Below are 16546 nucleotides of genomic sequence, written 5' to 3' on the forward strand. Positions count from 1 at the left end.
AATTCACTGCTGTATATTTTATCTTAATGTGGTTTAAGAGGTGTTTACTAACATTTAAATAATGTTTCCCACAGAATACGTGCATTATAAAATCACAGTGATTTACCTGACTGTTGTCTTAGTGTTGCCTTTGTGCAGTTACTGGTGATTGCATCTGTTGTCTCCTTACAAGAACCTTCTTATTTTATTTGCTGTCTTGTTTTATAGTTCTCTTAGATGTTCATAGACTCAGTTTTCAAATTTCTGTATTTTTCTTCATTGAACCAATCTCTGTGATTTTATCTTTGAGGTAGATATAGTGCTTTATCTACCATACTGTGTAGAAATACATTTGGCTGACATCTTTGTTTCCGTTGAAGATGAAACTTTATTGATGAGGTGCCATGTTTCTGAAAAGCAAAATGAAAACCAATGCATTTGTTCCAAAGGAAAGTTAAGAAAAATTGCTACAGTTTGCTTCAATGCAAGTTGGAAATTCACTGTAATGATTGAATATACACACACATACATATATTTGCATCTTTTAGAGCATTAGTGTTATTGATAAATCAATATATTGCTGAGTTTCCAAGTTTTGTGATGCGTTCTTTGTCATCCCGACTATTTTTTATATTACAGAATATTGTTTATCTCTGTGTCTTTTATCTCTTGACTGTGATTTCTTTTGAATATTTATGTTGTAATCCTTTGACAATAATTTGATATAAGGTTTTGAATGTTCTATTTATTTTAGCAACTTTTTAGCCTTTGTGCAAAAAGTGTAACTGTTGTGTTAATGATGTAAGCAGTAAAAAGGTATTTCCATAGCTACAATTTCTGTTTACTATCCAGGCCATAGCATCTAAGTAATTTAAACTTGTGCTATTTCATTCATAGTGCTTCCTTTAAATCTCTAGAAGCTCATTTATGCTGGCTTGTGCATGTTTCACCAATTAAAACAAAGAAAGATATGTTCTCTTTTTTTTTTTTTTTTAAGCTTAAAGACATTTCATTTGTTATCAGTGTATCGGTAACCAATAGATTGATTGTATGGTCCCAGTTCATATATTTATATATATGTATTTAATTTTGTTCTTACATTTTAGGGAATAGTTATTCTTTCCTACCCACTAACAAAACTTGGAGATGGTACAGACTTTTTCAAGATTGTTCTTCAAGGTACTCCATCTAAATACACTTTTATTTTTACTAGACTTTTCAACCTTTTTTTTTTTTTTTTTTTACGTTATACTGTTCCACCACTACTAATTGCTTTGTTTAGTATTCAGTAAAATTTTTATACTTGAAACATATTCATTCTCCATAAAAAATAGATTATTTTAAACTTTTCCATATAGGCTATAGGGTATTTGGATTTTCGGTTGACTTCTTGTTACAGCATCTTTTAAAATACTTTTCAGAAAATTCATTAGTTATGAGTACAGCATATTTTTAAATTACTTATCATAGAGAAGTTCTAAGAAAAATACAGAGTCAACAGTTACCCAGTATATGCTATTTCAGTACACATTTGATATAGAACAGTATGCTAATTTGCAGTACATGTATTGCATTGCTTTAAACTAACCAGTTCAGAAAAGGATTTTGAGATGGTTTTGAGGAGCTTGCCATTTCCTTGAACTTCTTTCTCAGCTTCTTCTTTCTGTTAGGGAATCATCACTTGCTCCTTATGAGCCTTTTTGAATATATAAATTCTGTGTCTGTGACCCAGCTGTAGGCTAGGGAGTTCAGATCCTATGTGAAAATGCTGCTTGTGATTAGTGTTACCAGAGGTGAATGAAGTTGATGAGAACAAAGTCGTTTATCTTCTGGCTTTGGGGTTACTGAGGACAGCAACAAAACTTCTCAAGTCGTGCTAATTTCACAAGGCTTTTCAGGCAGGTTAAAAGTTTTCATATATTCTGCACAGTCTCAAAAATAAGTTCACACATCTAAATCATTAGTGTTATTTCTGAAATGATAACAGCTAGAATAACCTTCTAAAATAACTTGATGTCTGTTTCAGTCTATCTGAAAGGCTACTTACTTGATAGAACCATGCAGTGACTTGGTTTGGAAGGAACCTTAAAGCTCATCCCGCTCCACCCCTTCTGCTATGGTCAGGCTGCCCAGGGCCACATCTGTCCTGGCCTTGAACACTTCCAGAGATGGGATACCCATAACTTGTCTGGGCAACCTATGCCAATGCCTCACAGCTCTCTGAGTGAAATGATTTCCTCGTAATATCTAAATCTAACCTCTCTGAGTTGAAAACAATTCCCTCTTGTCCCATTGTTATCTGTCCATGTAAAGGGTTGGTTTTCCTCCAGCTGATAAATTTCCTTCAAGTACTGGAAGACCACAGTGTCATCTCCCCAAGAGCCTTCTTTCTTCACCTCTCTCACCATGCTGGCCACCATCCAGATTGTTGATTTACCTATAGTTAGCACATAAACCCAATTGCACAGCTATTTATGTAATTTTCTGTTTGTAAATTAATTGGAGTGAAAAACGTTATGTTCTGTAGATGTGTTTATTTTGGAAGCCTTTTCCCATTGCTGTTTTAAAGAAGGAATGATAATTGGATACATTTTTTTTTTCCTAGATGACACATGTTCAAGGATTAACAGCCTCAATGTTCTAATATATGGAAAAATGGCAGAGGATTGTGCAAAACTTATACGTAATGGGGTAAAATATATTCACTTTTTCTTATGTTATGGACTGTTTTCCAGAGATGTTTTTATTTTGTCTTCATATAGCTATTATCAACATTAGAAATAGTTTATTCAGTCTGTTCATATTTATAATTATAAACTTGAAAAAAGTATTTGTTTATGTAAACTTTTTGACAGTAATGCTGAAATAGAGCAGTTCTTTTTGTCTGTCAGTGCTGTTTCCTTTACGTAGCAAGAAAAGGATTGAGAATATGGATGAAAGAGAAGCCGTCCATTTATGCTTCTAAGTCAGATGTCTTGCCATACTTTTGATAAGATTTTAAATTTTAATTGATTTAAGGTTTAAGTTACACTAAAACTTTTCTTTTTTATAATTTGAAGCTACATGCACAGGCTTTTTTTATTGTGTATGTTGCTAGCATCTTACTTCATTAGAAAAGAAAGCTTGGTCTTATAGTTCCAGGGTAAAGGACATTGGCAAATCAGTCTTAGTTTGATGAGAGTGTGTTGCAAGCTGAAAACAATTACCTCAACTTAACAATTTTGATTAGATTGCCTGTCAGTTTGCTGACAGATAGCCTGATATCAACCTAAAGTATACTGTATGCTATGGGCTCATGTTAGTGCTTTATTATTTATGGTAGAAATTCATACTGAAGATGGAAAGTTATTTAGTAAAGAAAACTGGTTTTTTGTTTCCAGGTTCATGGAAATATTTTTATGAGCAACAATTTAAGGCTTTCTCAACCATGGAAATAGGAACGATTAAGTTAAAATTTTATCAAAGCTTTTCAGCTCATATAATAGAACCACAGAATGTCTTGAGTTGGAAGGAGCCCACAGGGATGGATCATCAAATCCAACTCTTGGTTCCATACAGCATCGCCCAGAACTCAAACCATATTTCCTGAGATGATTGTGCGAATGCATCTGGAACTCCATTTGGCTTGGTGTTGTGATCACTTCCCTGGAGAGATTGTTCCAGTGCCTAGCTACATTTTCAATAAGGAACATTTTCCTACTCTCCAGTGTGGTCAAGTATGCTTGGAATTCAGTTGATTTGAAAAGGCAGAAATTTCAGCAGAGAGGAGAGCCTATTAATTTGACCTTGAAATTGATGCACAGCTAATTTTAGCCATATGTGTGAACTTGGGGAAACGATACAGAGGGTCATCAGTCTGGATAGTAATCTGTGCAGGTCAGAGGGTGTTAAGTTGTACAGGAGATTCTGCTATGAATCAAAGCCTGGTTTTGATGTTTGTCTCATGCCATGCTGTTCTGCTTATGAGGAAGCAAAATTGTTTCTGACAGGTTCTTGGCAATACCAGGCAAAGTATTTGCAGGTAGGCCAATAATCATATAGGGAAAGAAGAGTTGAATTCACCCAACTGGTAAAAGGGACCTCTGGCCATGCAGCACTCCTTCCCAGGAAGCAGCCTTGATCTAAGAGATGTTCTCTTTTCAGTGTTTTGCCATCATGTTGAGCCTAGGGGGGCTCTGCCTGTGTCCATGCCTTCTGGTGCCTTCTGGTCACGTGGGGAGCACAGATACAAACAATTTGCCTGTGCTACCTGGGCCAGCCACACTCCTTCACCAGGTGCTTAATGACCAGTTAAGGCTCTGACCTAACAGTTCCCCTACACGTGCAGAAGAAACATACCTTGAAGATCAGCAGTCAGTTTGGGACAGAAAAATCTTTTGCAAATCTTAGATTTGTATGTGAGACAATAACTGTCAGTCTTTATACAGATTCCTGCATTCCAAGAATTTTGGCAGTAGTTCCTGGTTGGGAGGTCTTTGAATTAATTTGCTAAATATACAGGATGCAGAATTTTTAAATATGAGGAACTGACTATTTTTATTGTCCTGATTAAAACACACGTAAAAGGCCCTGAGCAGCAATGAGAGGATAGAAAGATGGGTCCCAGAGAGTGCTATAGGAAACAACAACTCTTAGCAGCCCTTCAAGTGGTAGTAACCACCAATGATCTATTATTGTTCACAAGAAAAATCCTCAATTTATTATCAACCTGTGTACACACTTGAGTCTATGTAATACTAAAGTTCCTCCTGACAAAGGAGAACAAGTCAAGTCAGCTCTACAGAGCTCCAATCCTGACTCAGCAGCCAAGTCCCAGAGCCTTATGCCTCCTGTAATCTAACAAAATGCTGAAACAGGAATAATGCATGAAGGTTAATTGCGCTGTTGAAAGAACACCATGAAAGAGCATCAGCAACAGAGAAAGGAAAGATGTTCTGAACTTGTTTTCTGCAAAAAAAACCCCACAAAACAAAAAACCCTTAATTTTCTTGAAGTGTGTGTTTCTGTATATTGCTTCTGTCTGTATATGAAAAGAATGAAACAACTTTAATGTACATTAGCTGGATTGTGTGTTTTATGTGCAGAGAATATTAATCCATGTAATTGTTTTCACCTGTTTTAATCTATTTAGTTCTGAGTACATCTTACACTTAGGTGACTTGCAGTCACCTATCTTGTAGTCAAAATACACATTTTATTCCTATATATGGCACTAGTTGGAAATAACAATAGTACTAGTTTTGTGTATCAAACTGTCTGATCAAGCAATCTTTTTTGCAGGGTGTTTTTTTTTTTTTTTTTTTTTTTTTTTTTTTTACTTTAATGATTATACTGATAAAACCTAAGGTAACAGCCTTCTTTTTTTTTTTTTAAAAAAAAAAATGGGGCCCTTTATTATTGAGGGCAGCATTATCAGATTGCTGACATAGCTAAAGGAACTACTGTCATACAACAATATTAAACAGACTGTCAGCTTTAATCATGTATATGTTGCAGTGTATATAATATATATATACATGTTGTAATCAAATAAAAACATGAACAAAAATAATTCATAAAAAACTTCAGAAAGTGCTTTTGGTAGAAGCTTGGATTAAAAGGACACCAAGTCTAGTATGGTAGTTCTCAGGTGTGTTTGTATATGTGTGGAAGGTTTTGCAAGAGCAGGTATGTTGGAACAAGTTTGCTGTATTGTTCTGACAAGAAAGCATTTGACTCTAAAGGAGCTTTGTTTTGTATCGTAGTTCCTAGCATTGTATTTCTTTTGGTCAGAAATACATTTCTTAACATGTCTATCTCCTAAATGTGTTTTCCTTCATCTGTCTTCTCTCTTTTATTTTATTTTTTTTTTTTTTGTAAGGTTGCTACTAAAAGGTGATCTTCTGCAGGAACTTAGATCTTTTTCTGCTTAAGTAATTCTTTTTCTTCTTTGCTTTGTGATGTGTGAGGAATTTTGTACCAAAAGTGAGCATGCAGCAGCAAATGGATTTGCCTCTTGTGCCAGAAGATTAAGAGGGACATCACAGAAGTTTGTAGCATCTGTTTTGCTACCCAAAATTTAGTCATTTACTTAACTGTTGGACCCCTGAGGAATAAATTGGAGGATATTGATCCAACTAAATTGAAAGTATCTACGAGAAGACTGTCTTTGAAGTGAGGCTGTAATACACTAACAAACAATCACTAAGAAGGAATGCTTTCTCAGTATTAATTGGTTGTGTGACTGCTTTTTTTGGCTTAGTTAATTTTATGCAGGAAAGAGTCAATGTTCAGTATATTTGAAGAGTAATGATTCTCTTTGAATTAGAATTAGAGTAAAATTGCTACGTAAAGGAAATTAAAGGCAATGTTTGGAATTCTTTTTTTAACTGAATGTCTTCAGACTTGAGAGTGAAATTTGACATTAAATCCTCTTTTAAACATAATGTCATGCACAGCACTCATCTGTTTATCACCTGTCTCCGTAGGACACCTTTGTGGTTTCTGGATTTAAGGTGACAGAATCTCCTACAGCAAGAGAAGATGGTAGACATGCTTGTCACCTGCAGGTGTCTGAAGAAGCTGGATCAGCCATTTATGTAAGTGGGTGCTTAGATTTTTCTTTAACCTCTTTTTTCCAAATACCATTATTAAAATTATGCTTTACAATAGACAAAAAATCTATTAGAATTTGAAGTGCTGCAGATTATTACAGCATGACCATGAGGAAATGATCTGGACAAATTTGTGTGTGTGCCTACAATTATGTAATGCATTCTTCCATCCATTTTGTCAAAGTAGTGTATGTGGATGAAACATTTGTATTTATCTCTGATGGATGAGAATGGGTGTTATCCTTTCTGCCCAAGACTCTGTAAGGTCTGGATGGGGATTGTGTGCTTGAAAATCCTTCATGGTAATACTCTGTGCAGAACAGTCCATGGCAGTGAATAACATTTTGTAGTAGATGACAAACGAGAGTACAGTGTCTGTGTCAAAGTACACGATATAGAAGTGATGCAAAGTGTTGCCAGATCCAAATTATCTTGATCTTCAAGGTAAATTTCTACCTGCTGAGTGCAGGAATTTGACATTAGTTAGTTTGAGATAGCTCCTTAGAACTTTCTGAACTGCTCTTGCACATAATGGAAGAGAATAATGCATATAAGGTAAAGGGTGGGAGAGGAGTTTCTGCTTCAGAAACTGTTGTTTAAAGTTGCTTTTGTCTGAGTGTAATCAGAACAGATATTGTTTATTGTGTAGAATAAAGTTTATTAGATTCAGAGGTGTCAGAAGTGATTCCAGTAGCAGAGGTGTTTATTGCTGCAGCTGTATGAAATGTTACAATATTTGTGCTGCCTTCATTTTTGTAATCACTTAAGTTTGTGTTTGTTTTTTTTTCTCCTCAGATTTGTACACAACCAAGCATAACTCCTTTTTCAGAAACTACATCTGCAGTGAGTTTATATTTAGGATATTTTTTAAGTGGGGAATTTTTTAAAAATTCAGGATATTTTTAATATGAGGTGAACTGCATGTAAATAAGAATATGTAGAATTCTTTTTCTTTCCTGTTTTACATCCATGGTCCTATTCCGGCAGTCATTGTTTAGCTTTTATTTCTACAAATGGCATGCCTTGAAAAGAGGATGAAATATGAGAAAGTAGTATTTCTGCCACAGTTTCTGTCTGGTTCTCAAAATAAGCTACACATTGGCTTAGGAAATATGAATAAATAAAGTACCTTCCATACCAAAGGAGGTTGGTTTTTTTTTTTTTAAAAAAAGGTTAATCTTCCTTTGATTAAAATCAGACTTTGTGTTTTAATATTTCTTTAGGTTTCTGCTAGGAAAAAGCCTTTACCTATCTAAATTACAATTCTACAGGAAGTAGTACATTAAAGGCCTAAAATTTGATAGATGATATTTAATTGTTCTTTATCATCAGGTTAAAGATTTAGTACTGAAGATAACGCAGCTTGACTTTGTATTAATTACCAGAGAGTTTTATTTTTTCCACAATTCAATCAGTAAAATGCAGTTTTCAGTCAGTTTGGGAGAACTCGTGTTAAGAGATTCATGTTCTGTAATCTTGAGAAGATAGTTGTCCTTAGATAGTAGAAATTAGTCCTTGATTTCTTTTAATCCTCTACAGGTGTGCTATTACAGTATATACTTACATATAACTGTGAGAAGTAAGATGCCCAAAGTGGTTATTCTGTGCAGCAGTGCTGCCAGTATTAATTTAAAAATAATTTGTGGCTTTAAAAAGCCATTTGGATGGATGTGTTAATACCAGCCTGTAAAAAACAGACAAACAAACAAAAAACATCATTATGATGACTTTCATCTTCTTATTCTTCTGTCTTCACTTTTGTGTCTCACTTGCACCTACTGGCTGACTAGTTGGTTGTAAGAAATGTTTCACAGAAGAAATGGAATGAGGTTTGCTTTTTTTGTATGTGAATGAATGAATAAAATTCTGAATAGCATTTAGAAAATCTTAAGTGAATAAGCTAGGAAAAGAATAGGTAGCTTTTAGTTATTAAGACAAATTAAAAACATATCTGAGTCTGAATGGTGTTAAAAGCACAGAATTCTAGATGAACATTTGCAAAATTTTTTTTCTTCTGTCCCCTAATTTTACCATGCCTTTCTAGTCTGTTGCACCAAAATACGTGTATACTCCTTTGAACTGCTTGAAAGATGGGACTGTAGTGAATTTGTACGGCATTGTGAAATTCTTCAAGCCTCCTTATATAAGCAAAGGAACAGGTATGTACTACTTTCAAAAAAATTTAGCATCTCTTTTCACAGAACTAAATTCATAGTTATTTCTGTTACAATTGATCACAGAAGTCTGGTGATCCTTTGGCAGTGGTTCTCAGATAACATCAGGAGAATAGAATAAGTAATGGATATCTGAGCCAGTGTAGGCAGACTGGTGCAGATAGCAAGTGAAGTAAATATCAGGCAGATGACAGAATTTGCTCCTAGAAAACTATTCCCTGCACTCTTAAGAAATGTTGGTGAGGCAGTGTTATTTCTCAATTGTGAAACAAAAAGCGAATCTGAAGAACGTAGGTAACTGAATTTCAAGCATTAGAATTTAAAAATAGATGTTCATGTAGGAATGGGACAAGTGATGGTCCATCTGTTTTGTAGCAAATACAGTGCATGTATTTTTATCCTCTTGAAAATAAATAAAAATGATTATGTATTTTTATATACTCATTTATACACAAAACTTATTAAAGGAAATTATACACTGCAAATGTTTCAGATGAAAGTCAATTTTCGATTTGGATAGTAAGAAATAAACAGTTTAACATTTTGCTATTTGATCATTTCTACAGTCTTCCCTTGCATTGCCTGTGAGGAAAAACAAAATCTTCCAGTTACTCTTTTCTTTTTCAGCACATCTTATATGGGGGCATATTAGAGAAAGGAGGAAGGCATTTGGAGAGTAATCTGTCAATTTTGGGTGGCAGTATGATGGTTTTGTAATGCAAACCTGTGGAACTTTTTTACATATCTAGAAAAACAACCAGGAATATCTGTTTAATCTGCACTATGTCTAGACATCTTAGTATTCATTTTAATTTAGTAATTACTTTTTTAGATTTACTGATCTGTAGGCAGTTCTCATTTTCTGCATGGTCGATGAATGCGGCCTGCTGTTACAGAACCCCCTGCCCAAAGACTGATTAAATTCAGCTATATACATCTTAATTTTTTCTGATTGTGAAAAATGTTTTCTTTACAGTGCTGGCAGTGGCACGTTACCTTCCCTCTTCTCTTAAGCATTCTAATTATTTTTATAAATTAGTTGTTGAAATAATTGTTAAAACCTCACCAAACCAACAGAAAGGCCAGCCTTGGTTTCTAGTACCTCTTAGTGATTGACAGACAAAATAATTGTAAATCAGTGCCTCTGTAAAACAAGCTCTATCAATTTGTTTAAAAACATGCAGAGCTGAAAAATTGTTTAAAATTGACTTTGTAAGACATTACCTTATGCTATTCTTTGCAAGTATAGCTCTCTAAGGCAGATGAAAGATAATAAATTCAAGTGATAAATTCAAGCTACTGCCTTCCCACGCGAAGAATATCACGTTATACGATTTATTGTATATGCATACTTGGTCTTCAGTTTGAGACAAATTATTGTGGGGAGAACACACTTGCAAGATTCTTTTAGGTTTCATAGCTACAAGTCTGTGTGCACCAATAAATGGAAAGTGTGTGTGGTGCTGGGGGAAGTCATTTGTCCAGGAGCAGTATGTGCCAGCTTGCCAGGAGGTGCTGGTTCATGTTATAGTCTGCAAGTAGCCTTCACATCAAAGCAACCTGTGGACCTTTCAAGACTTGCTCCATTAGTAGTTCAAGACAACTGGCAACTGAAGCATTCCACCATGCAATAGCAGAAACTCCATTAGCTGCTGGTAGGTGGGAGAAATACAAGAAGGCTGTCAGTCTTATTTTTATGGAACAGAGCAAATACCTTGCACGTTTTGACAAGAGGAAAACTTAGTTCAGTTATCAATGGAAGGCGTGTGGCAGTTTGTTCCACTGAAGATTTACTTCATGATGTGACATTCAGTGACAACACTGAAGTTCCACTGTGGAATTGCATGTTCCATTAGACTAATTGAAAAGTATGGGTGTTTTCAAAGTACTGACGTGGAAGGTACTCTATACCAGCCCATTAAAAAAGTAAATGTTCTTGTTTCTTGTTCAGCTTGAAAGTACTTCTTTTCTATTTTGTGTGTGTGTGTATATGTATCTATATATGAACATATATATCTATATATATATGTATGTATATGTATATATATACATTTATTTTTTTGACAAATGTGATTTTTTGTGTACTCATGCTCTTTCTGTAACTTTATTTTAAAGAAGGAGGAGAGGGAGGGAGAAGAAAAAAACTAATTGAAACCTAAGGCAGCATTTTAACATTAATTATGCTCTAATATACTGCTTAAAGATTTAAAAAAAAAAAAAAAAAGGTTAAGGAGAGAGTAAAGGAAAAAATAATTTGAGTAATTTAATGTCATTTTTAAAAAGAAACAAGGGCTGAGAGATGAAATAACTCCAGTATATGAATGAAGTATATTGCATATAGAAAAAATCTGGTTACATTTAAGTCTGTCAGCGTATTTTGTAAGTGCTTCTCATGGCATAGTAATAGAACATCTAAGTGTTGTGTTCCGTGCTTTCACTCAAGAAACTCCCCCAAAAAACAGAACAAAAATGTTTATTATGCCCACTTGTTTGTTTTCATCACCTTCAGTGAACCATAATACTGCAGTTCGAAGATCACACTTCAGCACAGGTCTTAACATTTTTTTTCAAATATTTGTTGTGTTTACATACAGAGTTTTTTACTCTTTTTAAAGGTAGTTAACTAATATGAGGGAAAAGTAGATTATATTAAGAGGTTGTTTTTTAAAATCATTAAATTTTCATGTTATTCATGGATAATTTCAAATCCTCCTAAGATTTTACAAACTTGATGCATCTGGAAATGGGTGACTTCATTCTTGAAGATTCTTCTGTAGAGTTTTGTAAACTGCTTTTCTCACTGTGAGTTTTCTTACTGTTGCAGTTGTGATTCATTTCATACTTCATCATGAAAATCTCTAAAACACTTTTAATTGATTTTGGTTTTTGTGTAAAAATGTTCTGTTAAATATTTCAATTTTTGCATGATCCAGGGCTCTATCTGCTTGAGAAGGTATAGAATGCTTTGATGATTGCTCTGAGTTGCCAAGGCATGAAATAGCTCTTGTCAGAAAATTCTGTAGTCACATTAGGTCTGTCACAGTCCTGCACTAATACCTTCTATTTCTGACACAGTGTTAATGGAATCATACAGCTTTAAGCTTGTCCCTGCTGGAAGTGTGGGTGGTAGAGCCACTCTTGCTTCATCCATCTGGATCTTTATTCACTATATGGATATTCCCCTAGATACGTTTCTCCTTATGTGTATTAGAGCTTAAAGCTGAAGCTTTACTTCCTGTTCCCACTGAAAGCACGTGGTACCCAATTTAGTCTTGTCATTTTATAATTAAAGCATCCGTTTAGCCAGATGCATCTCATTGTTACTGAAAGTGTGAGTACCTCTTAAGTGCAGCGCCACGTTACGAATAAGCTGCATTAAAGCATCTTTCATTGGATGATTTAGTTTGGACTTCAGCAGTATCAGTGTGTTTCTGTGTGTATATTGGAAATACATAAGTGCATAATATATGTATGTTCTCATGTTGTTTTGTTTTCCCTATTTTGTTGCACATATTTAGTAACTTAGCTGGTTCAGCTGTTCAGTTTTAGACTGTTCTCAGTAACACTGGAAAACTTTATTCATGATTAGTGTATTTTTGAAGAGAGAATAGCTTGCTACAGAAAAATCTTTTTTTAGTATTGCAATATAAGAAGCAGAAGGTAATCTTTGAAGTCTTTCCTTAGCAGCAGCCTTTTTATCATTTTTGTGGGAAGAAGTTATTGATCCAGGATAGTCGATTTTGTAAACTTAGAAGTTTGTGAATATATATGCAGTTGACCAAGAGGGGATTCATAATTTAATCAACGCTTCCTACCTTTAAAATTGATTTTACAAGCATATTTGTTACGGACTGCTGAAGTCCTAAATAAAACCAAAATAAATGCATTTAATCAATAAGTACTGAATTGCCTTTTTACATTTACAGAGCTTTTGCTGCAGTTCTTTTTTTTTTTTTATGACTGTAAGTGAAACTGCTTTTTTTTTTTTTCTGGTATTGCTACTCTGTGCAGAGTGCTGTCTTTCTGAGCATGCTAATGACTACTGTAATAGTCCAAAGAGGAGTACAAATGCTAATGCATTTTATAAAACAAAAGCTGTAATGTAGAGAGCAAGCTTGAGTTGCCATAGCAGTTGAGGAAACTTTGGCTTTTCAGTGACCGTTAAAATTACACAGACAACACATTCATGTTTTATGCTATTTTAATTTAGAGCTCAGAAGCTTGAAGGTTAGCACCCTCCATATTGTTAGTGTAACTTTCTATTGATGTTGACTTGGAATTTCACTGATTTTCAGATAGTCCTTGTAATAATAATGAATTCCTTTTGTTTACTAAACTTTTTTTATAAGCGCTGTTTCACTACATGATTGTGTTTTGTTCTCTTTGTTTTATTTAACAAGGTGAAATGAAAGACTTCATCTTGTTAAATTACTTTAACTATTAATTTGGTAATTGTTTTGAAAGAGCCTTAAGGAGTTAGTCTAAAAGAATATGGGGAGCATGTAAGGCAGACAATTCACTCTGTGCTTCCCATTTAAGTGGCTTCTCTCTCCTAGTTATTTTAAGAAGTGCCAATCCTGAGGTGTTACAAGTGTCCTTGTAGGTTAACTGTCCATTCCTGGTTGTCCATCACATGCTGTTAACCTCCTAATAAGTACTTTCAATAAGTATATTGAAAAAGAAAAGAGAAAAAAAGAGAAAAGATGCAGTTTGGAGTGCTGCTATTGTAAGACCAATCCTTTTGCTGAGTCAGTATAGTATTGAAACTTGATAATTTTCTACCATTCAGATGACTGTACTATGCCAGTTTTTATACTGCTTGAGCTAAGGTGTTGCTTCAGCTGACCAGCTGATAACTTCTCTGAACTGAACAGTACAGAACTTGCTTATTTAGAAGTCCAGAATTTAAATTTTGCTCTGGGTGTTTGCAGGCACAATGCAACTCTGAAGTCCTTGTCTTTTACTGGAAGCAGATATTGTAGAATATAATAGTTATGACTGAAAGCAAGAACTCGAATTGCAGCACTGTTCATGCTGCTGTAATGATTGTTCCCTCTCTTTCCTTCTCTGTTCACTTTTAACTTTGATTTTGCAAGACTACAGATCTGTGAAACAGTAAGCTTATATAGTTCTTACTATTTTACGCATCAGGACAATTTCAGGTGGCTGGCTTTTATTTCAGACTTTCTTAAAAATTCAGTTGTACTTTTTAATAGCTAGGAGACTCATTCCATAATCGTTTTGTTCATTAAAAAAAAATGGTTTTGGCCTGCAGATCCTAAACTGTTGAAACTTTAAATTCATTTGTGCTGTTAAGAATGATTTCATTATTCATTTTGTTAGGGAAATTCAGCCGGTAAACAGTTATCAATATTTTGGATTTACTTTCAAAACAGTTTAAAACCTTTGCTATTTAAAATGTTCTTGATCTGGATGTGATACAGTATGCAAGTATCAATCAGTAAATTTTTTAACAGCTTAGATTTTATGCATCTGTGGTTTTTTTTTCATTAAGGACGTCAGTCAACTCTAGAAACACGAGATTTTTTGGTGTGTGTGTAATAAAACTCCAAGCCAATTAGCAGTTCATCACATTGAAGAAATTAACTAAATTCAGCATTCCCTTTAATGCTTAATAGAAATCTTCAGCCATCACAAAACAGCTGTGGTGAGAAGAGATCTCCAAAGGTCATCTAATCCAACACACAGGGCCACCTAAAGCTGCTTGCCCAGGACCATGTCTGGATAGTTTTTGAGTATCTCCAAATATGGGGACATCAAACAAGTTAAAGCATTTTAAAAGGTTAAAGCAATCTTTTGTAGTATATAAATGTGCTGAGCTTTAGATTTATTTTGCCTGCTTTTTGAAAGGTATCTGGTCCATGGCCCTTTTGTGAGACAGTAAGTACAATAAGGCAGGGAGGCAGTGAACCAAGTGTGGTTAGCCACACTAATTTGTGAGAGCCGATGAGAATGTGAGATTTTTTTATGCCAGCAGGGTTATCTGATGGAGGTCATCTTGGCTGGGAGACAATCTCAAGAAACAAACTTCAGTCACTGACTGGCAGACTATGGAGCTACAGGCACTGCTTCTAACATCACTTGTAGCTGATCATGTTGTGAAATGGGGATCCTGGACTGGGAGGATGCAGAAACTGCAGAACTCTGTAAACGCAAGTGTGCATGCAAGGGGAAGTGGGAGCAGGAGGAATGTGGAGGAGATAGGTAAAAAAGAGTGCAAAAGGGCCGCATGTAAAACAGGGCTGGTCAGTATACCTGTCTGGCTGAGCCTTGCAGCTGAAGGCTGCAGTTTGTCTTATCCTCTTATTTTTCTTAAATCTTTGAATTCTCAGCATATTCACACTCCCACTCCTTTGTGTACAAAAGCTGCAAGGTGAGCCTGAGATCCAAGAAGGGGTGCAGTACAGATGGAGGGGCTGTGCCTCTGCTTGAGGGATTTGTGAATCTGTGGCTGGAGAAGGCATTCATGCGCTTCACACTCTTCACTTCACTTAGGTGTCGCATTTTTAAAGCGAAGTGTTATAAGTAAATTACCAGTGGTGAAACTTCCTATAAGAGAAGAAAATTGTCCCCAGTATGTAAACTTACTTTTTGGTAGTTTGGTAACTGAGTTTTTCTTTATTGGGAAGTATGTTGTAAAATAAAAAATCAGAAGTTTGAGCAATTACATTTATGATGTTGTTTCATCTACACTAGGACACTATCTTATTATTTAAATTCATCAGTTCTATCTAGAGTTTAACTTACCATTTGTACAGAGAAGTAAATTCAATCACTGAACTCTCATACTCCTTTGGAAAGCAGAAAGTAATTTTCACATTCCGTATGGAAAAGGAGGGACAGATGGCTTTTTCTTTGTTCACCTTCAAAAAGGACTTTCTGGTTCAGGATTTCTTTAAAAGAAAATCAGTCCTTATGCTTTGTTCTTGAAGAAAATTAGTTAGATTTATTGTAGAATTGATGTTTTGAAGTCTTTCTTGAGAATGAAAGACTACAGTCACAAAAACAGAGAACCTATATTATGTAGAAGGTCTTTTCTGATTGTTTAAAGTGCAGTATTTTATACTATTTAGAGTAAGAAGGATACTGATCTTCAGGGTGTGCTAGTTGCAAAGAAAATGGAGGAAATGTGTTCACCTCCCCCCCCCTCTTAAATAGGCAGCTGCAGGTGTATGAAACTGACTGGGGTGTATAATCACAGCTTCAAACAGTAGCAACAATTTTAGTGTGCTGTGGGCTTGATATTTCACTTTGGATTCATGGTTGAATTATATCAATGCACTGTAATGTGCTATCGTGTATCTGTACAGAATTGTAAATCAGTGAACCATAAATTTTTCTTCTTTATAGCTGATTTTGCCCTTGTCTCTGTGCATCTGACCTGTTCAACTTAACCCAGAGAAATAAAACAATCAGTATTTGGATTACAGTAGTAAATACTTTCAGTTTCATATCAGCCACTGGCTATACTTTATTCATATCTGCTTATCCTAGCACAGAATATTGGATTAGATGATACATAGTATTGACCTTGTGTCTTTTGTGGGAGTGTGCAAAAGAATGATGCTTAGCAACCTCTACGTGCAACAGATCAGAATTTATCAGTGTGAGAAAATATTTGAGAGGAAGAGAAGCATCCATTTTATGGAAGTACATCAATTTTTGTTTCTGGAGGAAAATTAGTTTTGTTTTTCATCTTAGTAAGCCTTCAGTGATTTTTGTTCTTTGAACAATCATTCCGATCAATAGAGAATTTGAACTTTTAAGTTTACATGGTAG

At 34.9% G+C, this 16546-nt stretch overlaps 1 protein-coding gene across 5 annotated transcripts in view; it reads left to right on the forward strand.

Moving 5' to 3' along the window:
• The window catches only part of POT1 (protection of telomeres 1), a 60801-nt gene that overhangs the window by 9335 nt on the left and 34920 nt on the right, over window positions 1-16546 (forward strand). For all 5 annotated transcript variants that reach the window (XM_042815763.1, XM_042815762.1, XM_042815766.1 and 2 more), the window contains exons 3-7: window positions 1086-1158; window positions 2585-2670; window positions 6447-6557; window positions 7368-7415; window positions 8617-8731. In XM_042815763.1, coding sequence (XP_042671697.1) covers window positions 1086-1158; window positions 2585-2670; window positions 6447-6557; window positions 7368-7415; window positions 8617-8731 — 433 coding nt within the window. The remainder of the gene's footprint in view (window positions 1-1085; window positions 1159-2584; window positions 2671-6446; window positions 6558-7367; window positions 7416-8616; window positions 8732-16546) is intronic.

Source organism: Centrocercus urophasianus, unplaced genomic scaffold (assembly GCF_019232065.1).
Source record: "Centrocercus urophasianus isolate 14NV4802_14NV808 unplaced genomic scaffold, USGS_Curo_1.0 seq_15, whole genome shotgun sequence".
Lineage (NCBI taxonomy): Eukaryota > Metazoa > Chordata > Aves > Galliformes > Phasianidae > Centrocercus > Centrocercus urophasianus.